Source organism: Pecten maximus, chromosome 6, assembly GCF_902652985.1.
Source record: "Pecten maximus chromosome 6, xPecMax1.1, whole genome shotgun sequence".
In the NCBI taxonomy this organism is placed as follows: domain Eukaryota; kingdom Metazoa; phylum Mollusca; class Bivalvia; order Pectinida; family Pectinidae; genus Pecten; species Pecten maximus.
The window spans coordinates 41,084,480-41,110,223 of NC_047020.1; the positions used below are offsets into that span (position 1 = coordinate 41,084,480).

The window sequence follows — 25,744 nt, forward strand, 5'->3', positions numbered from 1 at the left end:
ACAACAGCCAGGGTCATATGAGGACATGTCTAGAGAGACAACAACAGCCAGGGTCATATGAGGACATGTCTAGAGAGACAACAACAGCCAGGGTCATATGAGGACATGTCTAGAGAGACAACAACAGCCAGGGTCATATGAGGACATGTCTAGAGAGACAACAACAGCCAGGGTCATATGAGGACATGTCTAGAGAGACAACAACAGCCAGGGTCATATGAGGACATGTCTAGAGAGACAACAACAGCCAGGGTCATATGAGGACATGTCTAGAGAGACAACAACAGCCAGGGTCATATGAGGACATGTCTAGAGTGACAACAACAGCCAGGGTCATATGAGGACATGTCTAGAGAGACAACAACAGCCAGGGTCATATGAGGACATGTCTAGAGAGACAACAACAGCCAGGGTCATATGAGGACATGTCTAGAGAGACAACAACAGCCAGGGTCATATGAGGACAGGTGTCTAGAGACAACAACAGCCAGGGTCATATGACGACAGGTGTCTAGTGACAACAACAGCCAGGGTCATATGAGGACATGTCTAGAGAGACAACAACAGCCAGGGTCATATGAGGACATGTCTAGAGAGACAACAACAGCCAGGGTCATATGAGGACATGTCTAGAGAGACAACAACAGCCAGGGTCATATGAGGACAGGTGTCTAGAGACAACAACAGCCAGGGTCATATGAGGACATGTCTAGAGAGACAACAACAGCCAGGGTCATATGAGGACATGTCTAGAGAGACAACAACAGCCAGGGTCATATGAGGACATGTCTAGAGAGACAACAACAGCCAGGGTCATATGAGGACATGTCTAGAGAGACAACAACAGCCAGGGTCATATGAGGACATGTCTAGAGAGACAACAACAGCCAGGGTCATATGACGACATGTCTAGAGAGACAACAACAGCCAGGGTCATATGAGGACATGTCTAGAGAGACAACAACAGCCAGGGTCATATGAGGACATGTCTAGGGGAAAACCAATACATGTACATGTAACTAGGGTCATATTAGGACACACGTCCAGGGATACCAATAGCCAGGGTCATAGGAGAAAGCTTCCAGGGACACCAGATAAACAAGAGAGCCTCTTTACCATTTGGCTTTCCTCCACCCCAACAATCAGGCACGTCCTTAAATGACCCTGGCTGCAAATAGGATGTTAAACAAAATAAACCAATAAACCAAACACAGTGTGTTACTTTTATTTTTTTTTTTATCCATTTTTTTTTAATCCAAACAGAATATGTTATGGTTTTTATGTTTTTAATTGGAGTCATCTTTACCAAGAATGCTGACTACCAAATCTTAATAACAAAATACTGTCATCCTAACAGGAACAAAGAGGATCTTGATAAAAGCCTTTCCTTTATTTATGCCCGTTTCAGCTTTTGTAATCATTCCAATTGTTCAATGCCTTGAATGAAGTATGGTTTACAGAATATTGGGACCTGGAAAATGGCTTGTAAGTCTTCTTATACTGAAGTTAACAAAATAAGTTTTATTCGAAAAATAACAAAATATTTTTGTTCCTTTTATGACTTTAATCATTATGATTAAAACATGACATTAATGTGAAAACAAATATGAGCAAGAGGGATTCATGGTGTCATTAAAATTAATAATGACATTAAAACCGTTATCACAGATATGAGATGGGACATAAAGGAGGTAAAAACAATATGAATATTACAACAGGCAGTTAGTATACATTGTATGTATACGAATTCAATAAAAATATCCTGACCAATCGCTGTTTAAAGTCAGTTATCTCCCTTGGCCAGATTTTGTTTAGTTTTATTTGTCCGTTTGCTTACTGCATTTTCATTAAGTTTATTTTTTTTACCGTCTGTCGCATCCTGTTGCTGAACATTTCTCACAGAAAGCTTATTCCTTCCACCTCTTCGCCCTTGTTTGATTTTAGGCGTATCAGTCGAGTTTTTATTTGGTGACTGATTATAAACAACCACATTTTTATTGACAATGACAGGCGTCTTTGGTTCCATTTTGAAAAGAAAAGGAACATGAAGCCTGTAGCCACCTAGAACTATTATAATGATGATAAGAAGGATGACAATGGCAGCAAACATCAATGGCTGCCAATGAAGAGGAATTTCATTGAACAAAAGTCCGAGACTCCGTCCAACACTTTCAAAGAAAAGCTCCATCGGGTAGATTATGCAACGGGTTACGGCGGAGGAAATCACCTGGATTTATAAAATCATTATATTTATATGGAGATATTTCAAAACTTAAAAGAAATGTTATAATTGCAAGCTTTTGAAAACAACCAAGACATTTTCAGGGAAAAAATACATAAAAAATTCAATGAAATTTGTCTTAAATATGGATAGCTATATGTGGCTGTCCAACTTTTCCTTTGTAGAGAGAGGCTAGATGTGTGACTGTCTCATTGTTAACTTGTCATGTGAATGAATGTCAAAACAAAAGGACAAAGAGTGAAAACATGTTCAAAATTTCTACACCTTTATGTATTAAAATGCATTGGGAGGTTACCTGAAACTGATTCCTGCACGCAGGTTTAATTTGAATGTAGAAACTTTAGGATTCAGTTTCAAATTTGACTTATGAGTAATGACATACACAATTCACTTAAAACATGCATGATGGAAAGAGATTGAATACTAAACATGTGTTGACATGATCAGAGACTTAAATTACCATATTTACTTTGAAATAAACCCAGGGGCCAGCACATAGATATAAGCTTTGACTTAAATTTGAGGGGTTGACAAGACAATGACATATCGTTTGTAAGTATTGTTATCGCGCCTCAAACGACATGGGCAGACTTATTGGTGAATATTTACATTTGCTCCACATTATCCCATTGACACAATGCTAAGAGGCAGTTGCCAACATACGCCTATAACACCCAGTGGGTCATGTGACATTAAAATGGCGGATTTTTTTTTGTATGTTCATTTTTTTCAAAATGGTAAGACAATGTAAATATAACAGGTTCCCATGCCATTTGCCCACCAAACATCTTGCTGCCATATCGACTATAACAACATTAAAACCACTGTTCATTGCTTAAATATATAACAGTTCTTGTAATGAGTATTACCATGATTGGAGACACCTCCCATAAAGGATCCACCATCAGCATCTTGTAGTATTTCTCACAAGGGTTGGGTTGCCATGACAAAATGCTAAACAGCCAGTTACGAAAAGTCTGTAGTAGTGATATCTGGCTCGGTGTACACTCATCCGGAACACCCTGTAGATATAGAAAAATTTCATTATCAACTTTCAATATAATTCCCATAGTTTCTATGAAATTGTTAATACAGTCTAATATGTATTAAGGGACCACACATCAAGGGAAGTTGAAAAACGGTCTTTTAATGGAGTGGTCTCATAATAAAATTGTATCTTAGATTTTATAAATATTCATAAACTTTATACAGTAGTCCCCCGTTAAACCGCCACCTTTTGTCCAGTGCCGATTTTGGCGGTATAACGGGGGTGGCGGTACAGCGGGGTTTCAGTAGGACAGCAATACATTATAAGTATAATTATAACGTTGCTAGAGTCTAGTCAAGTAACAGTCTCACAAACGTAACGTCATGTTAATAGATCTATTTACAAATTTATTTCACTTTAAAAAAAGATCCAAAGTGGGTTGCTTTTACCAACAGTTCGTCTTTTCACATTGATACCCCAAAGAGTTGAAAAATGATTAGCCAACTCTTGTTGAGAACATTTTGGATGAGTCCCGGCATATTCTCCGATATCTCGTTTCTGTCCCAAGCTGAGTAGCTATATATAGGGTGCGTGTTTTCTTTGGTGTGTCCATTTCAATAATGAAAAGCAAACTGGACAAACAACCATAAAACACATTCAAATATTTCAGGTGAGTAGTATTTACTTTGTACTCGAGGAATATTTCAGGTGAGTAGTATTTACTTTGTACTCGAGGAAACCTACCTGTGTACACCTGTATGTGTGAATTATACACGCATGATTGACGACTCGACGGACACGTGAGCGACAGCAAAAACGTAAACAATGGCGATAATTTCGGGGGATATGGCAGTTTGGTATTTGAAATTAGTTGGCGGATGGCGATATGTGGGGGATGGCGATATTAACGGGGTTTTATATAGCAGGGAAATCCGTTCCTAACAAAATTGTGACGCTATGCGGGGTGGCATTTGAAACGGGGGGGGGGGGGGGTAGGGGGGGTATACCGGGGGACTACAGTATTCACTTTATAAATTGGCAATAGTGAGTTACAAAACAAAAAAAGGTGACTTTTTCACCGAGTGTTATCAAGTTGAAAATGGTAATGGAAAGCATTTTGGAGACTTCTGGTCGCTTATTAGAGAGTTATTGCTATCACAGGAATAAAAAAATTGGTCGCATAATAGAGATGGTCATTTTGACAGATGCGACTGTACTGGTAACAACTCCAGCTTTATAGCCTAATAGGGTAGCAAATGTTATTGAAACCAGGCTTGTGGTAATTACACATCTGCCTTTCACCTCGGCGGCCGGGGTTTGATGCCCTGATCAGATGTGAAAAGGTTAGAGGTCACCTGCCCAACCACATGGGTTTTTTCCGGGTACTCCGGTTTCCTCCCACGTGCACCCTCACACGCTTCCACAAGTGTGATTAATATAAGAAGATACAACTTGTTTTGCAATTACTGTAAAATAAAGTTAACATTTAATTTACAAATCCAGACTGTTTCACTCATCTGGGATACGTATAACACTTTCAAACATTTCAAAGACCCATATCATAAAGTACAATGTATTTTTGATTCTTTTGGTTTGGTTTATTTTGTTTAACTTCCTCTTAACAGCCACGGTCTTTTAAGGATGTGCCAGTTTGCTTCTTTAAAATGATTAAGTTAAATTAAAATTGAATAAAAATTTGCAGTCTAATTGGAAATGCAGCTGAATTCAATCTGTCCACAGAAAAAAAATTGGGCAGAAAAATGATTTTAATAAATGAAATTAAACCCCAATTTATCACATCCAATAATCAATATAATATACAGTACATTTTACATGAAGAGCCTGCAGAAGGCGAAAAATACTTGTCAAAGTTTGTTATTATTTTCTATATTTTTTTCTACACCAGGTTGACACAAACCTTTTTTTTTCACTTTATATATATATATATATATATATACGACCAAAATCCTTGATAAATCTACATGCAAGTTCTGAGCCTGTACTCAAAGAATTTTGATGGAACTAACAAAATTCCTGGAAATACTTTAATTTAACATTGCCGGACTCATTATTTTTAGCAATACAGTTGAAAGGGACTAATGAAAATAAATTGTAGATTGATCAATAATGATGAACTTACAACTTGTAGATTTGCCATTTTCTTGGCCACTTCTATCTGGTACAAACGAACAAACTCCCAAGGCAGACTCCCCAGGAAAGCAAATGTCACCAAAATCCAAAATATTTTTCTGCCTGTCAGGTTACCAATCCATCCATATATCCCAGATCTTTGATGATCCGACTCGGATGTCTGTTGATGTGCACTCATTGTGCTTTTCCTCTGTATTATGGCCTGACTTTGAGTTCTAGTATCGACTGTTGTTTGATGGTTTCTATTTGACAGTTTCCTAGACATAACACAGGTGAACAGTATGAAACCAAGCAAGATTATGCCAGCCACTCTTGAAGTTGTCTCCCTTGGAACGAGAGGGCACACACATGTAACGAGGAATATATAGGCCACATGTATATCCTCCTTTATCACTTGTAGCAGGTGACTGGAAAATGACTTTGAATTCGGAGCTTGCTCATTTTGTCTGGAGAATAACCAACCAAACTTGTTTGCGACTTCAGATAGAAAGGTTGTTGCATGCTGTTCTTGACTAGAACTGCTTCTTTCCCAGGCAGTAACTAAAACAGAAAATTAGATCGTTAACATTCTATAGAGTATACTTATCTGTTATGTATACTGTTACAATGTATAGATCAAGAACAAGATGGAGTCTCTTTGTGGCACATATTACACCAATATACAATGTATTATAATTTGTTATAGGAAAGACAATACATGTATATATAAAAGCATAAACAATGCTTTTACATACATGTATATTGTTAATAACTGCCATTCTTGATCTGTCATTCAGCTTATTGTCTGTATGCATCAGCTTATTGTCTATGCATCAGCTTATAATTATTGTCTATATACATCAGCTTATTGTCTATATACATCAGCTTATTGTCTGTATGCATCAGCTTATTGTCTATACACATCAGCTTATTGTCTGTATGCATCAGCTTATTGTCTATACACATCAGCTTATTGTGTATATACATCAGCTTATTGTCTATGCATCAGCTTATATATTGTCTATATGCATCAGCTTATTGTCTATATTTACATTATGTGTTACATTTGCCTATATGTTGTTAGTAAACCAAATTGTATTCATGAGACTGTATACTACAATTTACAGTGATTCGGTCAGTGTAGGAATACAGCTTCAGGTCTTGTAGGTTAAAACAATGGCCGCCAGTTACATTCGGCCTAGAGAGCTTTCGAATGGTAGCATTTATCTACATAAACCACAACAAAAAAATAAAGCAAAACAAGTTATGAGAGTAAAATCTAATAAGAAAAAAATTTAAGTTGACAAAAAATTATTATAAGCGTTATTCTTGATCTATATGAAATTGTCAATGTCCTCACACACACACAGGGGCTCGTTGCTGAATTTTCAGAAATGCTAGCTAGGCTAGACACGAGTCACACGACAAAGCAGCATTTATAAAAAAAAATCAGCAGTATCGACATGGTTTCCGGGTTGTGTATACATACTGAATTATAGTTTTGTGGTTATTCACTGATGTCAAAGGCCTACCTTACTCCAAAATCGAGCCCCTGTGAAGTTGAACATCGTCTGCTAAGTTAGCGACACTGATGTGGCGGGTTATAGACTGGAATCGGCTTAGAAAGAAATATCCTTGGAATCGTTTTCAACTACTGTCAAGCTGACTTTCATTTAGAATTTAAGAAATTATATTCCTCTGAAAATAGCGTAAATCCAGTCGATAGAAACATAAGTGTTTGCGAGGAATCAAGTCTGTCCTGTGCAACACCCGTTCAACGCCGCATCACTTCCAAATTGTTAACCGTATATCATTGCACCAAAAAAACGGCTTTGATTTTAAACAATAAGAAATTATGCAATTGTGAACAATTCGACGATATCTTCAAATGTACAATGTATATGAAATATAATATGAAAACCAAATTTGTGCAAAAACTGTTTTATGTGATTGCTATTAAGGGGCATCTAAACAGCAAATCCAGCCAAAACAGTGATATTTTACAAGGCTATAAATCCCTACTAGGGTGCAATTTAATAGAAGTAACGTGATAAAATTTTGATATGTAACATGTAAAACTGTGGGCCTTGCTGTTGGCATTTAATTTGTTCAGTTGTTTGCAAATTTCAACAAAACATGAGAAAAATGCATGTTTCAGGGGGACATAATTAACTCATTTGTATCGCATTTATTGCGCAAAACAGCTATGTCGTTTTGTTCACTAGAGTCTAAAGCACAAAATAGGAGCATTGGTTTGACTAGATTTGGCTTTACGATATGTATTAACACAGATTTTATTTTGACCTTGAAATGAAAATGGCGGTTGTGAATGATATCACACAATTATGACATATAAGAAGGTATTTCAAACGTCAAAAATGCACTAATTAGATACTATCAAGAACTGTAGACATGGTAGGAAGACCGTTTTTAGGAAAAATTGTTCATCCGTTCAGTTTGAGGTAAAAGCTATATATTTCCAAAAAAGTCTTAAAAAGGTCATTCTTACTATAATCAGATGTCTTAAAAGTATGATATAGGAGCATTTTTAATGGCTGAAATGCCTCCTTTTATGCCATATTTGTGTAACATCATCCACAGCCGCCATTTGCATTTCAAGGTCAAAATAAAATATGTGTTTATACCTACATAAAGTCATATCCGGTCAAACAAAGGCTCCTACCCTGTGCTATAGACACTTGTGAGTATGACAGCTGGGCTATTTTTCAGTTTTAGTTATTTTTGTGACTTAGAATTATTCCATGCGTAACAACTTACAACAAAGTAGCTCTATAGAAGGAATTGTTAGCATCTACATCAAATTATTTGTGATTTTAAGACACTACATGTCCAAACATTTTGGTATATTATATGACTATTTTTGTGCAAATTTTAAGATATTTATTCGTGTTTGAAATTCAACATTATTCTGCTATATAATAACGACATGAGGGACTATATTATTCCTTCTGGAAATTCGTCTGTTCTGGTATTTGAACTTGATGACGTCAGTGATAGGAGAAGCAGCAAATTTAAACTTGTCTTAAGCTACAGTAAACAAGAGATCCCAGAGGGATCTTGGCGCCCACCATTGAATGATCTTCATAGGTTCCATGTCAGATTGATCTTTTCTCTACTTTTCCCTTCTTCTAAGTCTTACTAATCTGTGTAAATTCAGAAACAGCCCTCTATAGCTAGTACTTTTCAAACAAGGGGAAGCTATATATAAAATTTAAGATTTAGCGATAATGGCTGTCTGTCGACCATGTTGTTTTTGGATTGGTCCCAATATGCAAAACTAGGCACTGAGGGGAACCTACATATGAAATTTGAGAAAGATCCCTTGAGTGCTTTCTGAGAAATAGCGATAACAAACTTCAATTGTCAAAATCCAAGATGGCTGCCTGTCGGCCATGTTGTTTTCTGATTAGTTTCAAAATGCAATATGCATAACTAGGCAACAAGAGGAACCTACATATGAAATTTGAGAAAGATCCCTTCATTACTTTCTGAGAAATAGCGATAACAAACTTCAATTGTCAAAATCCAAGATGACTGCCTGTTGGCCATGTTGTTTTCCGATTGGTCTCAAAACGCAATATGCATAACTAGGCAACAAGAGGAACCTACATATGAAATTTGAGAAAGATCCCTTCAGTACTTTCTCAGAAATAGCGATAACAAACTTCAAATGTCAAAATACAAGATGGCTGCCTGTCGGCCATGTTGTTTTCCGATTGGTCTCAAAATGCAATATGCATAACGAGGCACCAAGAGGAACACACATATGAAATTTGAGAAAGATCCCTTCAGTACTTTCTGAGAAATAGCGATAACAAACTTCAATTGTCAAAATCCAAGATGGCTGCCTGACGGCCATGTTGTTTTCCGATTGGTCTCAAAATGCAATATGCATAACTAGGCACCAAGGGGAACCTTCATATGAAATTTGAGAAAGATCCATTCTGTACTTTCTCAGAAATAGCGATAACAAACTTCAATTGTCACAAGAGATCCCAGAGGGATCTTGGCGCCCACCATTGAATGATCTTCATAGGTTCCATGCATATGTCAGATTGATCTTTTCCCTACTTTTCCCTTCATTTTACTAATCTGTGCAAATTGAGACATCCCTCCAGTACTTTTCAAACAAGGGAATCCTAGCTATATAAGAAATTTGAGATTTAACGATAATGGCTGTTTGTTTGCCAGGTTGTTTTCAGGACAGACTGGTCCAAAAATGCAATACAAGGGACCAAGGGGAACCTACTTATGAAATTTGAGAAAGATCCATTCAGTACTTTGAGAAATAGAGATAACAAACTTCAATTGTCAAAATCCAAGATGGCAGTCTGTCGGCCATATTGTTTTCCAATTGATCTCAAAATGCAATAAGCATAACGAGGCACCAAGGGGAACCTCCATATGAAATTTGAGAAAGATCCCTTCAGTACTTTCTCAGAAATAGCAATAACAAACTTCAATTGTCAAAATCCAAGATGGCTGCCTGTCGGCCATGTTATTTTCAGATTGGTCTCAAAATGCAATATGCATAACTAGGCACCAAGGGAAACTTACATATGAAATTTGAGAAAGATCCCTGAAATACTTTCTCAGAAATAGTGATAACAAACTTCAATTGTCAAAATCCAAGATGGCTGCCTGTCGGCCATGTTGTTTTCAGATTGGTCTCAAAATGCAATATGCATAACTAGGCACCAAGGGAAACTTACATATGAAATTTGAGAAAGATCCCTTAAATACTTTCTCAGAAATAGTGATAACAAACTTCAATTGTCAAAATCCAAGATGGCTGCCTGTCGGCCATGTTGTTTTCAGATTGGTCTCAAAACGCAATATGCATAACTAGGCACCAAGGGAAACCTACATATGAAATTTCAGAAAGATCCATTCAGTACATTCTCAGAAATAGCGATAACAAACTCAATTGTCAAAATCCAAGATGGCTGCCTGTCGGCCTTGTTGTTTTCCGATTGGTCTCAAATCGCAATATGCATACCTAGGCACCAAGGGGAACCTACATATGAAATTTGAGAAAGATCCCTTCAGTACTTTCTCAGAAATAGCGATAACAAACTCAATTGTCAAAATCCAAGATGGCTGCCTGTCGGCCATGTTGTTTTCCGATTGGTCTCAAATTGCAATATGCATAACTAGGCACCAAGGAGAACCTTCATATGAAATTTGAGAAAGATCCATTCAGTACTTTCTCAGAAATAGCGATAACAAACTTCAATTGTCAAAATCCAAGATGGCTGCCTGTCGGCCATGTTGTTTTCCGATTGGTCTCAAAACGCAATATGCATAACTAGGCACTGAGGGGAACCTACATATGAAATTTGAGAAAGATCCCTTCAGTACTTTCTGAGAAATAGCGATAACAAAAATTGTTTACGGACGGAGGGACGGAGGGACGGACGACGGACCACGGACGCAGGGCGATTTGAACAGCCCACCATCTGATGATGGTGGGCTAAAAAGGTCACTGTGACCTAATATGTTAATTTTTGATATTGATGCAGATGTCCATTTCTGGTCCCCTAATATAATTATTGAAAATGTAGGTCACAGTGACCTAATTTTGCAAAATTTGCTATCCGCATGCTTTTCTCATCCCAGATGTCCATTTCTGTTGCCCTAATAAAATTATGGAAAAGTAGGTCACAGTGACCTAATTTTGCAATATTTGTTTATCGGCATGCCTTTCCCATCCAATATGTCCATTTCTGTTGCCGTAATATAACTATTGAAAAAGTTCACAGTGACCTAATCTTGCAATATTTGTTATCGGCATGCCTTTCTCATCCTAGATGTCCATTTCTGTTGCCCTAATACATTTATAATGATTGAAAAAGTAGGTCACAGTGACCTAATTTTGCAATATTTGCTATCGACATGCCTTTCTCATCCTAAATCATTTCTCTTGCCCTAATATAATTATTGAAAAAGTAGGTCATACTGACCTAATTTTGCAATATTTGCTATCGGCATGCATGTCATCCTAGAAGTCAATTGATGCTGTCCTATCATTATTATTTAAAAAGTAGGTCACTGACCTAATGTTGCAAAATCCAGGATGATGTCAATTGATGTTGTTCTATCATTATTATTCAATAATTAGGTCACTGACCTAATTTTGCAAAATCCAGGATGCATGAGCATATGGTGTTCATCCTAGATGTTGTCCTACTTTTAATTTGCACAAGTCACAACATAGAGCAATGTGAAGAGTGATATATGAGTCACCAAAGGTCATAGCCCGAGTTTCCTCTGGCCCTGTCACCATGTCTGGTGTAGGGCCAGAGCGCACTACTATATGAAAACGTGGAATTATCCGACACCGTTTGGTGTCGCTAAGAATTTGATGCAAAAACAATAAAATCGGGTGTGACATAACACCTACCTTACATATATGGATAAATGAGATGTTTATGTACCCCAAAACACCCATTTAGTCTCATCTAGGTGTTTTATTCCGTCCGTATAGACCCTCACTTTACACTAGTCAAAATTTCATACTTGACTCGACGCCATATTGCTAACTATGTAGGTCGCGGTCCGCCTAATTACCCTAATCTGTGCGCGATGGAGCGAAAAGAAAAAAAAAATACAACATTTATTTTTATATATTTTACCGCTTATAATTTATAAATAATGATTTTTTTAATGGAATATAACATCTTTTGGGAAATAATCAACTTATTTTTCATAATTTAAACTTTGTAAGAAGAAAAACACAATAAATGATATGTGGTCTTTTCGGTCCATTGCGTTCCGATTTGGGTGGTTAGTCGTACTGTCACTTACAAAATGGCGGGTCAACAGTATGAAATTTTGACTAGCGTAAAGCGAGGGCCTGTACGGACGAAATAAAACACCTAGATGCGACTAAATGGGTGTTTTGGGGTACATAAATATCTCATTTATCCATATATGTAAGGTAGGTGTTATGTCACACCCGATTTTATTGTTTTTGCATCAAATTCTTAGCGACACCAAACGGTGTCGGATAATTCCACGTTTTCATATAGTAGTGCGCTCTGGCCCTACACCAGACATGGTGACAGGGCCAGAGGAAACTCGGGCTACAAAGGTCACTGGTCGAATTGGTCATCAATAGTATTAATGTGACATGCTTTCCACTTGCACATTATCACTACATAATATATATGCATATGACTAATCAATTAGAAACCTATTCTCCAAATTTGATTTAAATTATCAGAAGTTTTCTGATATTTACCACATTTACACAAGGTACACTTAATACCCAAAACACATTTGTCAACAGCTAGGTATCAGTGATTTAAAGCTCAGCACTGGGTAACTGGACAGATTTCATTACTAAGTAATAGCTCCAGAGATAGGGCTTCATTCCCAGACCTCTGCTGCCCTTTATCTAATTAATTTTATTGTTTTCCTGTGTGACCCTAAACCAGCAATACCACGTTTCATGCAGAGAATAAGCTAACAGGTTTTGGCATCAAAACTATGTTTCATGCAGAGAATAAGCTAACAGGTTTTGGCATCAAAACTAACTGGTATCAGATAGTAGACAATCCAAAAGCATGGTTATCTTACACAAAGATATGTTCTACATAACTGAGTACTATATCATTCAAGTAAAGACACCTATTACTGCACAGCAATGAGGCAATACCCAAAATAATGGGATGTGTATATATAGATTGTATAGTTATTCATTATCTAGAAGCATACATGTACATAGTTTTATACAAAATCAAAACAATAAAGATTACTTTTGCTCAAAATCTTCAATAGACAGAACTTACCTTTTTGAAAACTGATTTACATATTGAACCTAATCCTGGTCCTTTTTTTTTTAATCGAAATTCCATAATGTCTAATCAGCTAGAATGTGCACTACACTATATGCGACTATTTCTCCAGGTGGGTGTAGGTGCTGCTAGCAGCCAAGCAAGTCAGCTGCCAGTTCCCCCCTTTGGGACCCCTACCAGCAATGTTCACACTGAAGATGTATACAGTGTATACTACGATGGATGGCCCTATAGCGGCGGCCAAATATAATAGATTTGTGTACATGTACATTTTCTAGACGTACAGTACAACTACTCAATATTGCAAAATGCGTACATGTACATTTTGCAACTTGTCATGTACAGTACAACTACCTAATATCCATTAACATTCTTAACATTTGAATCCAACATTCCACGATTTGACGGTATGAAATTGAGGTTACTTGGTGTAGGAGGATACGTGTTACATAGGGTAGAGCACGTGGTGACAAACTTATATTCCGAATGCCTTATAGTCCAAAGGCACAACAGTCCAAAGGCTCGATAGTCCGAAGGCCCATTGGTCATGTATGAATGGTTTCCCATTCAAAATAAACAAAAACAAAACAAAACAAAAAAAAACCCAAAAAAACAAAACAAATAACAAAAACAAACTAACAAACAAAACAAAACATTATATGTACTATATGCTTATTGATGTTTCCACTGAATAAAATATTGTTTAAACTAAAAAGCGTGGGGATTAGTAGATCTATCATAATCTTTGGACTGGTCAATTCAATTTTAGTGTTTTCTGATAAAAAAAAACTCCAAATGAGCACATCATGAAAATATGAACATTGATATTCAAGCAAAATAACCACATTTTCTATCATCTTTTAGATTTGGAATATTCAATGTCTACCAAGAGTTGTCATTCATTGTATTCACATGTTGATGATGGTGGTCAGTTATAGGACCATTTTTTTTATGCTGTGAATTAAGTAGTGATGCTGATGTTGCGTTGATCCTTAAATTCTAGTTGCACACATGTATTAGTGGCAATCTAAGATGCTCACTCACGCTCTCAGAATTTATATTTATTTTGTCACGGAGCCGAGAACGAGGCTTTAACAACGTGTGCTGAACATAAACTACATACATAGTCGTTGTTTACATGTCGAGCATACGTGAACTTTGCCTAATAATGCTTTTATTTAAACATATTAACATAATATTCACGTAATACCAAGGTAACTGAACGAAATAAACAAACATGGTTAACATTTAAATACTCAATTTTAAAATGTAGCAATATGCATACAAAACATCGATAAAATTTTAGACAAGTGAAGTTGACAATGTTCAAAAGGTAATCAGCACTCCAATAGACGTCCGGCAAAATCGCAATTCGAGTCTATTCCCTTTTCTTTTCTCGCTAAGTTCCAAAGAATCATTTCCTTTTCTAAGGAAATACTCGGGTTTTGCCGATTCCACTCACTTTTGGCAGAATCTGTCTGTGTTTTCCCAGGTCTATACGCTTTCGGTGTTCCGCCATTTTGTATGGACTGTACCACCCGCCGTTGCATATTGAGGGACCAATTTTCAGAGAAACTTGGCCGGCGGCCACAGTTATTATTTTTGGGAATTCCCCGTATACTTTCATAAATACACATTTTCTTTCAGTTTCTGATTCACGATAGTCTGTTAGGTATGTATCAAGTCCGAGAACTGTAAAAAGCTCAAAATGTTTGTATTCACGCGCCAAGAACTCTTTCTGCGCATGCCACGCATGCTTTTTTATTCTGTTTATTTCTGTTGATTTTTTCGCTCCAAATCTTTATCTGTGAAAGTTTCTTTTGAACCATTTGATTTTGAATCTGTCTTTATCTTTAATATCTTATTTTTCACAATAGGGTTAAACAAATATTTAGTAAAAAACTTGAGTAATGCTTATAAAAAACTAAATATAAACATTACTGCACAACGTGTATTAGTATATTGACCTATTACGGACTATCGGGCCTTCGGACTATCGAGCCTTTGGACCGTTGGGTCTTCGAACTATTGAGTCTATCGGACTAAAAGGCATTCGGAATATAAGTTTGTCACCACGTGCTCAAAACCCTATGTAACACGTATCCTCCTGCACCAAGTAACCTCAATTTCATACCGTCAAATCGTGGAATGTTGGATTCGAATGTTAGGAATGTTAATGGATATTAGGTAGTTGTACTGTACATGACAAGTTGCAAAATGTACATGTACGCATTTTGCAATATTGAGTAGTTGTACTGTACGTCTAGAAAATGTACATGTACACAAATCTATTACTCTGAAGTTGTTATTTGGCGGCCGCTATCGGCCATCGTAGTATACAGACACAGGGATGACACTAACAGTAGCCCAGCAGCCCTGGGCTGCCTGAAATCAGGTTGGGCTGCCAGAATGTCCAGACCAGCAGCCCTGTGGGCTGCCAACATTTTCAGCCAAATGTATAATGATCAACTGGAGTTTTCTTCATTTACTTCAATAATTCTATTTTCAAAACTTTTTTCATGAAACCTTTTGGTGTAAAATATTTAAAACATTTTATGCTCAGAATGAACTTGAATGCAAGAAACTGCATCTAGAATATTTTTTCTTCAGTGTTGGGGTTAGAGACTGGAGGGACAATGCTACCAAATCCCCCAAGAGGGGCATCACCTTTGGCAGCCCGGGCTGTCTCATTCCAAAACCTGGCAGCCCAGCGGTTTGTCAAGGTGGTTAAGTTAGTGTCAACCCCTGCAGACAGGTACAAACCATACAACTAAATTAATTAAAAATCAGCCACTCATTATACATACCCCAAATCAAACTCGCCTCTTTATCATCACTATCTGGACCTTGTTATTGAAAATCAACTCTAAACGATTTACAAGTCATTAGTTATCTTGTTCAAAAACAAAAACTTAAGTACTTTTCCATAGCTAGCTCATCAGGTGATAATTGCTGTGGTGGCCATCTTGTAAATTCAATGAATTTTTGAAACAACACCTCTTGTTCAGAAATGTCACTAGAACATTCCTAGAAAGTCTTCTTACTACATGTACAAAGCAAATAATATTGAAGCTATCGGGGAAAAAATATAATTTCAAAGATGGCGATCACGGCAGCCATCTTGAATTTTATTTTCACTTAATACATACAAATTATATCTAGTCAGGACCTTCTAACGAATCATTCAATGCAAATTTCAACACTCAGGTTAAAAAAAGTTAACGGAGGATGCACGACAGACACCGGACGATACCCCATAGCAAAAGCTCACATGAGCGCCCGGCTCAGGTGAACTAACAAGAGGCCCAAAGGGCCTTAACGGTCACCTGAGATTTGATATATTTTGGCCAACTAAATTGACCCTTTTTCGCCCAACCCATCAGTCCTAATGGGGTCAGTCTATGAAGAGTATTTGATTCTAACATATAGTAGATAAGAAGATTTTTGAAATTTCAGTCAATTTGACCCTTTTTGGCCCCGCCCACCAGCCCCTGGAGGTCAACCAGGGCCAACATGTACATACCATCAAACTGTAATCCCATGCTGATAATTTGAACCAAGTTAGAATGAATTCCAATACAAATCCAACAAATAATAGTCAAAAATGTGATTTCCCTATATAAACTATAGTAAAGTTTACCCCCTCCCCAGGGGCAAACGTGAGACCCCAGGGTCATGAAATTCACAATTTTGGTAAAGCACCTTAAGACCCTTCCATCTATGAAGAGTATTTGATTCCACCATATCTGAGAGTAGGGAAGAAGATTTTTGAAATTTTAGTCAATTTGACTCTTTTTGGCCCCGCCCACCAGCCCCTGGGGGTCAACTAGGGCCAACATGTACATACCATCAAAGTGTCATCCCATGCTGATAATTTGATACAAGTTAGAATGAATTCCAATACAAATCCAACAAATAATAGTCAAAAATGTGATTTCCCTATATAAACTATAGTAAAGTTTACCCCCTACCCAGGGGCAAACGTGAGACCCCAGGGTCATGAAATTCACAATTTTGGTAAAGCACCTGAAGAGCCTTCCATCTATGAAGAGTATTTGATTCTAACATATCTGAGAGTAGAGAAGAAGATTTTTGAAATTTCAGTCAATTTGACCCTTTTTGGCCCCGCCCACCAGCCCCTGGGGGTCAATTAGGGCCAACATGTACATACCATCAAAGTGTCATCCCATGCTGATAATTTGATACAAGTTAGAATGAATTCCAATACAAATCCAACAAATAATAGTCAAAAATGTGATTTCCCTATATAAACTATAGTAAAGTTTACCCCCTACCCAGGGGCAAACGTGAGACCCCAGGGTCATGCAATTCACAAATTTGATAAAGCACCTTAAGACCCTTCCATCTATAAAGAGTGTTTGACTCCACCATATCTGAGAGTAGAGAAGAAGATTTTTGAAGTTTTAGTCAATTTGACCCTTTTTGGCCCCACCCCTCAGGCCCCTGGGGGGTGGGGACCATATAATTCACAATTTTGGTTGACCTCCAGCCATAGGAACTTTCTGCCAAATTTCATTGAATTTTGTTAAGTGGTTTTGGAGAAGAAGTCGAAAATGTAAAAAGTTTACGGACGCACGACGCACGACGCACGACGGTGACCTAAAAATTAGATACCATATGTATGTACCAGAAGGAATAGACAAAGGGCAATATGTCTGTCAACAGCTTAGGGCTTTTTCTCACTGGTTTGAGATGGGGCCTTTTTGTCTCATTTTAGGAAGAAAATTGGTAAATTGGGAAAGAGGAAACTGCCAGTTTTTGGAATTTGGCTTTAAAATGAAATAATTTCAATTGGGAATGGGGCCAATAAACGGCCCCAAAAACCCCCCAGAAAAAGCCTTGGTCAATAGGACATTCTATTACAATAGGACAAGGGCCACCCATGGCCATTTAGTGAGCATTAGCTAGCATAGCACAGGTTTAGATATAAACCATTGTCCGACAGCTAGGGATCGGTTAGCGGAAAACTTTAGTTACAGGTCATGATCACTGGTAGTTGTGTTTAAGCTGTCTGTACACAGTTTAATCGGCATTATTAGTCATGGTCAAATATTTTAATAAATGTTTGTAATCCATACCCAAGTTTCAAAAGTAGGACAGCAAGCATAGCAAAGAAAAAAAAAATTTCGCTTCGGTTTAGTAAAGATTCTGATAAGAATGATGACTCACGGTCACCTATTAAAAGAGAAAGAAAACAACAAAAGCAACAGTATGATAAAGGCAGAAAATGGTATGGTTCTAATGGTAGATTTTGAAAAAGCTTTTGATTCGGTGTCTTGGAATTTCATAGAAAAGGTATTTAGCTTCTTTGGTTTTGGAAATGATATTTTGAATTGGATAAAACTGTTTCATAATAATGTAGGGGCATCTGTCAATCAAGGGGGAAATTTGTCTTCTTTTTTTAATATCAAAAGAGGCTGTCGACAGGGTGACCCAATAGCACCATATATTTTTATTCTATGCGCTGAAATTCTGGCCATCAGATTTCGTAATAACAAGGAGATTAAGGGTATTAAAATTGATGGTACAAATGTGTTAGTTTCTCAGTATGCAGATGATACTTATCTGACACTAGATGGTACTGAACAGTCATTGAGAGAATCAATAAGTGAATTAAATACTTTTGCAAAAATTTCTGGCTTAAAGATTAATATCGACAAAACTGAAATTGTATGGATTGGGAGTAAAAAATATAGTCGGGACCAATTTTTGCCAGATTTAAATCTACAATGGGGAAAAAAGACATTTTGTTTATTAGGAATAGAGTTCAGTGTTGATCTGCATGAAATGATAAAGATGAATTTTGACAAAAAAATTGTGAAACTAAAAAGTCTTATTAAAACTTGGAGTAGACGAAATCTAACTCCAATTGGAAAAGTACACTTGATAAAATCGTTAATGATTTCCCAGTTCAATCACTTATTTATTTCACTTCCAAATCCAGGTAAGAAAATATTGAAAATAATAAACACAATTATATATGAATTTTTATGGTACAGTAAAGTTGATAAAGTTAAAAGAGAGGTTATAGTTCTAGATTATGCTCAGGGTGGACTAAAAATGCTAAATGTTTATAACTTTATTGACGCATTGAAGTTAAGTTGGATTAAGAGACTATATGTATCCCCTGGTAAATGGAAAAATATTTTGGAGAAATTAGTGAACATAAAAAGACTGTTAGATATTGGAGGTAACTTTATAAAGATTTGTCAAGAAAACTGTAATAATATTTTTTGGAAGGATGTTTTAGGTGCTTGGTATAGACTAGATAACTCTGATAATATGAAACTAGTAAAGGGGAAGTCACTCTTGCAAACACCTATTTGGTATAATAATAGCGTAACCATTGGTGGCAAACCAGTATTCTATCCCAGGTGGTATGAAAAAGGCATTTATGTTTTAGGCGACTTCATTAAGGACCATAATACTAATACATTTTTTACATATGATGAATTTATACATAAATATAATATTCAAACAGACTTTTTGAAATATAATGGAATAGTAGCATCCATTAGAAAATGTCTACAAAATAATGTACAGGTAATTGTAGAAAACAAAGTAACTCGTCCTATTCTACCGGCCAACATTGCTATATTTCTTAAAAGGACTAAAGGTTCTAAAGTATTTTATGATTTGTTAAACAATAAAAAAACTCTAGTCGCCAAAGGCAAAGAAAAATGGGGAGAAATCTTTAATTTTAATCAGGAGGACTGGTTGAGTGTGTACACACTGCCTTATCAAATTACTAAAAACTCAAAACTTCAGTGGTTACAGTTTAGAGTTTTCCACCATATTCTAACCACCAATTCCTTTCTTTTTAAAATAAAACTTGTAGATAGTCCTCTTTGTAATCTTTGTAACTCTGAAAGAGAAACCATTGAACATTTATTTTGGGAATGTGATCAAGTTCAAAATCTTTTACAAAGTTTAGAATTGTTATTGGAAGCTCTTTTTATTCCTTTTACTTTAAACAAACAAACAATACTTTTTGGCAAGATTAATACTTGTAACCCAGCATTATACAAAATTGACAATCAAATAATTCTACTAATGAAGCAATATATTTACAGAACTAGATGTCTGCATAAGTCTCTTAACATCAATGCATTGATTTATTCTATACTTGATCACTATAAAGTACAGAAATACATCACTAACATTAAAGGGGAGGGAGCTAAAGAAAAATTTAAGAATGATTGGAAGAAGTGGGAAAAATTAATACAAATTTTACAATGACATGCTTACTATTGTACATGCATGTATATAATATATGACATCAAAAAGTACATGAAAATGTTAATTTCCGTCTGTGTAACTTTATTCTAATATTGGTATTTGCTTTACTATTTATATACATATACATGTATTATTATAACAACAATTATATCATTGGACAGTCTTGAGTAAATTGAGTTAATCTCAGAGTCCTTCACCAGTCCCTGACAAATGCCATCTGATGCTTCTATTTTCTAAAAAAAAAGAAGAAATAATCTATTTTTAAATTTAACTCACCATTCAGATAAATTTAATAATTACACACACTCTCTCTCTCTCTCTCTAAATGTGGGTATACGTATGACATTGTTTAGAAAGTGTATGTATGTTTTGTGTGTATATGCTATATATAAATAGTGCAATCAGTGTGGAGCCTGGTCAATGGTGCCGAGGACTCAGTTGATGTGGCAAGAGTTGATATGACCAACACAGAAGCTGAGCCCTCGACAGGATTGATCAGGCTACCAGGAAACTGAATATGTATGTGTGTGTGGGATGGATGTATGCTTATCAGAATATGTATACATGTATAGGAGTATGTATGGTTTGTATGTATTCATCCTTGTAATTAAATTGATGATGATGATGATGATGATGATGAGTATAATGATGATTATTATTATATGATGAGTATATGATGATAATGATGATGATGATGATGATGATGATTATATGATGATGATGATGATGATGACTATGATGATGTTAAGATTATGATGAAAAAGTTTATGATGATGATAAGATTATGATGATGATGATATCATGATGTGATTATGATGATGATTTATTATGATGATGACTGATGATGATAAGATTATGGTGGTTATATGATGATGACTATGATGACTATGATGATTATGATGATGATGGTGATGAGTATGATGATGATATTATGATGATGATTATTTTTATGATGATGATTTTAATGTTTAAGTAGGATGATGAGATTATGATGATGAAGAATATAGGTTATGAGGACAGTGAGGATGAAATTATGATTATGATGATGGCAAACCATACATATTGGAATCGATGTGTGTTTGTGTGTGTGATTCTTATGTATTTACATGTATGTATTAAAATGTCTTTAAAAATAAAAAAAATAAAAAAAAAAAAATAAAAAAAAATAAAGAGGTAATGATTGTGGAATCGGTTACACTTTCAAAATCGATAATCGGAACTCAAAATCGATCGATTATCAATTATAATAGGTTTTCAAAGTTAAGCACAGAATTGCCCTTTTGTAGAACATTGATGTACCTCTGAATGTTGTGTTTAACTAATGAGTGGCAATGGGTTAATTTGCTAACAATTTTATATTTAAGTTTTATGATTATAAGAGTTATTTCCCTTATGTTATTTTCTGGCTATCATGTTTTGGTTCCTTTTTCATTTGTTAACCATTTTCCAGATATTTTGGTTCATTGTTCTGTATTATGTAGTAATTTAATCAGTGTCTTATAAAAGTTTAGATAAGATAAAAACACAGATCTTGTGTTTTTACTTTCAAATTTAAAAGATCCCAAAGATCCCTCTGCGATCCAATGACCAGTACAAAAATTGTGAAATAGAAATGCTTTTCTTTGGAAAACCAATTAAAAAAATGGGAGTTAATCTTTCAACGATGCATGTACATGTAGACTGTATAATTTTAGAAGAACATGTTCATGTTGGTAATGTTTTGACTCATCATGATCATGGATAAAATTTTCAGAACCAAAAAGCACATGGCATAATGTCCATGTCAGGCCAACGAGACGAACGGTGAAAAAACTGGATAAAAACTACATCATTGTTAATGCACAAACCGGGTTTCCACCATGTTCTGTTGTTGATGTGAGACCGAGTTTGGCGACTTGCTTACATGGCGATGAATATCAACAGACACACAAAAACATGTCTTCTCGTTCCAAGTCGTTTATACATAGAGTTCCAAATAAAGGGAAATAACTCTTACAGTAAGAGTTCCAAATTATCTCCCCTAGACCATATAACATTACTGTTACAAGATATTCACACTCATACAACCTACTCCTATAACATAAGAGGCCGCTGGTCGGCTCTTTTTCTATCGGATATGATTTTGCCGACTGCGACCTCTTATTTCCGAAGCACTAATTCTTTGATGCAGGCGCAACGAAATATGCTTGAAAAAAACACCTAAGTCGTTGACAGGTCATTACAACAATGTCTATGCATCATTTATGCAATAAACATGTATATCCCATATGTATGTCACAGACACAAATATATAGTATAATCCGGTATATAGAACACACTTTTCTAGCAGGTTTTAAAAATGGCTGCCTAAAGGTTGATACAAAAGAGTGTTGCGTATTTCAAATGGGAACGAAATGATACTGATTTTGATGTATGACGCTTGTAGGACATTGTTTGTAATCCATTTTTGTATTAACCGGCAAATCACGTGGTATTTCTACTTTCACTACCGGCAGTATTGTCTGCTTGCACTCTGCTTCGCTTCAGACGAAGAAAACTTCATAATTTGTGTGTTTGCTAAGAAATTCTTCTCATTTAATCATGGGATTATGGAAAGGAATATATTATATTGGACCCTGTTGATCATTTAAATGTAAGTTGACACGCTATATTTTTTCAAAATACAAACTTTAAAAATTTCATCGTCAGCATTGCGAAAATCAGCTCTATATATATGGGCAGTAAGAGGTTACACGGCGCCTGCCAAAGTATCTCGCCGTGTAAAACCTCTAACATTGTTGGAGTACCATACAACCATAAACACAAGTACATTTATTGCAAATTTTAGCCTTTAACTCTTATCAATATTTTTAATACTGATGACCACAAACAAAGCATTTAACGGTTGTTAATATCTCTAAATCTCCTTTATATATAATTATCACATGTAAAAGACCAAAGAATATATCAGTAAAATATAAGATCAACTATACTACTTCTTGATTCAGTAATTATATATATATAACATTTCAAAAATATGCGAAGCCAGCCCATGGATATATATATAATTGAATTAAGGAAATCTGACGTGGTTAACCAAATTACAAACGCTGACCATTTTTCTTTACTGGCTGCTTCAAAGGATGTTACATGCAAACTTTTTTTTGGAACATAAGTTATCATGACGTTTTATTTAGTTTCCTGGAATTAAATTGAATGGTTTTAATGGGTTTTAATAGTAGATTTATGGAACGAATATTCACACCCTGCCTACACTGCTCTCCGACGACGATCGCGACCATCTGTCAGAAATTGTCCGTCCATCGTCCAGAGCTACGTTATCGCAGCTAGTAGATTTAGAGAAATCTGACAGTTCAAAAATACGTAGTACGCTTTATTTAATGGTTACTGTCGAGTCCTGTAGCACCACATTTACTGTTCACTTTCTGCAATGTATATATAGTAGCCTACCGAAGACTGCTAACAGTGACGTGACCCTATATCTACTATCTAGCCTGTGATGTGATCATAACATATAACGTTATTAAAATTTTGACCGGCCGGCCGACGATTCTTCGCCTCATCTTACACGTATTATTTGAATTTCGAATAATCAAAATTAAAAGAAGCGGTAATAAATCATTATCGGTTCTTGTTACCTGTCCTTGTTAGACAATAAATAACAGCAGCGGCCACTGTGATCACCATACAAGCACATGCATACAAGTTCCATCGCTTCCTTCTTTCTGTCATGTTTCTAATTGCCGCCATTTTGTTGAAGTGATATCGTCGGTAATTTAAAAAAAAATGCTAGTTTCATGTGTACAGATTAAATTGCTCTGATATTTCATCATATCATTAGATACAACATTGAAAAAATTTGCATTTAATGATATGTTATGTTAACTTAACTTCAGGTAATTATTTTTTTGATATTGTTATAATAAATACCGAGGTTATTAATTGTGAGGTCAAAGTGCAAGATCAAAAGTGAAAGTTGATTATGTACACAGGTGACAGGTAAATCCACATGACTAACAATGAAGGTAAGTTCAACGTTTGTGATGTTTTACCGGAATAGAACGGTTATTACTTTAATGTTACACATGCACACAATAACGAAAATACAATGAAGATCGTTACCTGTACAGTTGTACATGTTTTTTTTTTTTTTTTTTTATAACTCAATTGGGAAGCAAAAAGTGTCCCGTCGCTCATGATCTGTTTGCAGGTGAACATTTATCATGCTTATTGACAACACCCGAGTGTGTGAAAAAGCATGCATTTAAATTCAGGCCGCCCATGATATGGTACAGTACGTAGAATATTAGAAGGCTTCAAGAAAATAGGGAGTGTTCGGACCGGTATACTGTCATAGCACATGGGCATGTCTAGTCTTATATTAAAAATTAGCCGGCTATTTTTTAATATAAGACTAGACATGCCCCTGTGGTCATAGTGAATTATAAGATCTCCCCATTTTCCTGTCTGTATATGGTTCCCCTTCAGTTTTATTGGCCCCTGTTAGAGAGGTACTATCTATCGCTGCCTTTCAATCCCATTATCTACTGCAGATGGGTACACCTTTTACACAAGGTCAAGATTTACCTGTCGCTAATTGTTTTTCTATGTGTTATGTGTATTGTTATTGTCACATTTAGATAAAAGGAGCTGACCGCTCCTTCTGCTCCTGCAGGTTTCTGTATAAAACTAGGGTTGAGTCGAGCAAGAGTAGAGCGGGAATTCGAGCTTTACATGCCTAGGTGTTGCTTTGCTAGATTTTACTGGATATTTCTTATGCGAGAGCAGTGTTGCGAGTTACATTCTATAAACTGTCACAGTGTCCTTTATTTTTGTATGCTGATGTTGCTGAATACAGATAGCCTGGAAGTGTACCAAAGTGTGAAATTGTGTTTTCTCGACGGCCCATTCTACTTGCACTCATCTTTTTCTCTAAACTTGGGTATTGTGGCAGGTGTCTGACGCTACCTCAAAGGCACCTACCGAGGGCTGTGGGACTCCGATTCAACTGATTCGACAGCACTGGCTATATTTTCCTACAATATGAAATGGATACTTTCTATATACGAGAGTAAAGTCAGTGAGGTCTTGAGATTTTGAAAATCAAAAATTTACACTCCTGCTAAAATTGGAATGACATATGATTCCATATGTTAAAAGGCAAGAATTCACCAGGTTGGGGTTGACCCCAGTGCACTGTAAATGTCAGGGTTACTGTCTTTCGCATACCTGTGTCTTCTTGTATGCCATTAAACCTACCGTTTACTATAACATCTGCACGCAGCCATGCATTTATCAGGTAGC

The 25,744-nt window shown here is 36.1% G+C and overlaps 1 protein-coding gene across 1 annotated transcript; it reads right to left on the reverse strand.

Annotated features, from left to right (window-relative positions):
• Positions 1–1,225: 1,225 nt before the first annotated feature.
• Positions 1,226–24,199, reverse strand: LOC117329797. The gene is made up of 4 exons (XM_033887948.1): positions 24,079–24,199; positions 5,371–5,921; positions 3,112–3,264; positions 1,226–2,227 (listed from the first exon to the last, which is right to left on the reverse strand). Exons 1-4 carry the CDS (start codon positions 24,188–24,190, stop codon positions 1,784–1,786), a joined length of 1,260 nt encoding a protein of 419 aa, XP_033743839.1. The 5' UTR covers positions 24,191–24,199; the 3' UTR covers positions 1,226–1,783.
• Positions 24,200–25,744: the final 1,545 nt, after the last annotated feature.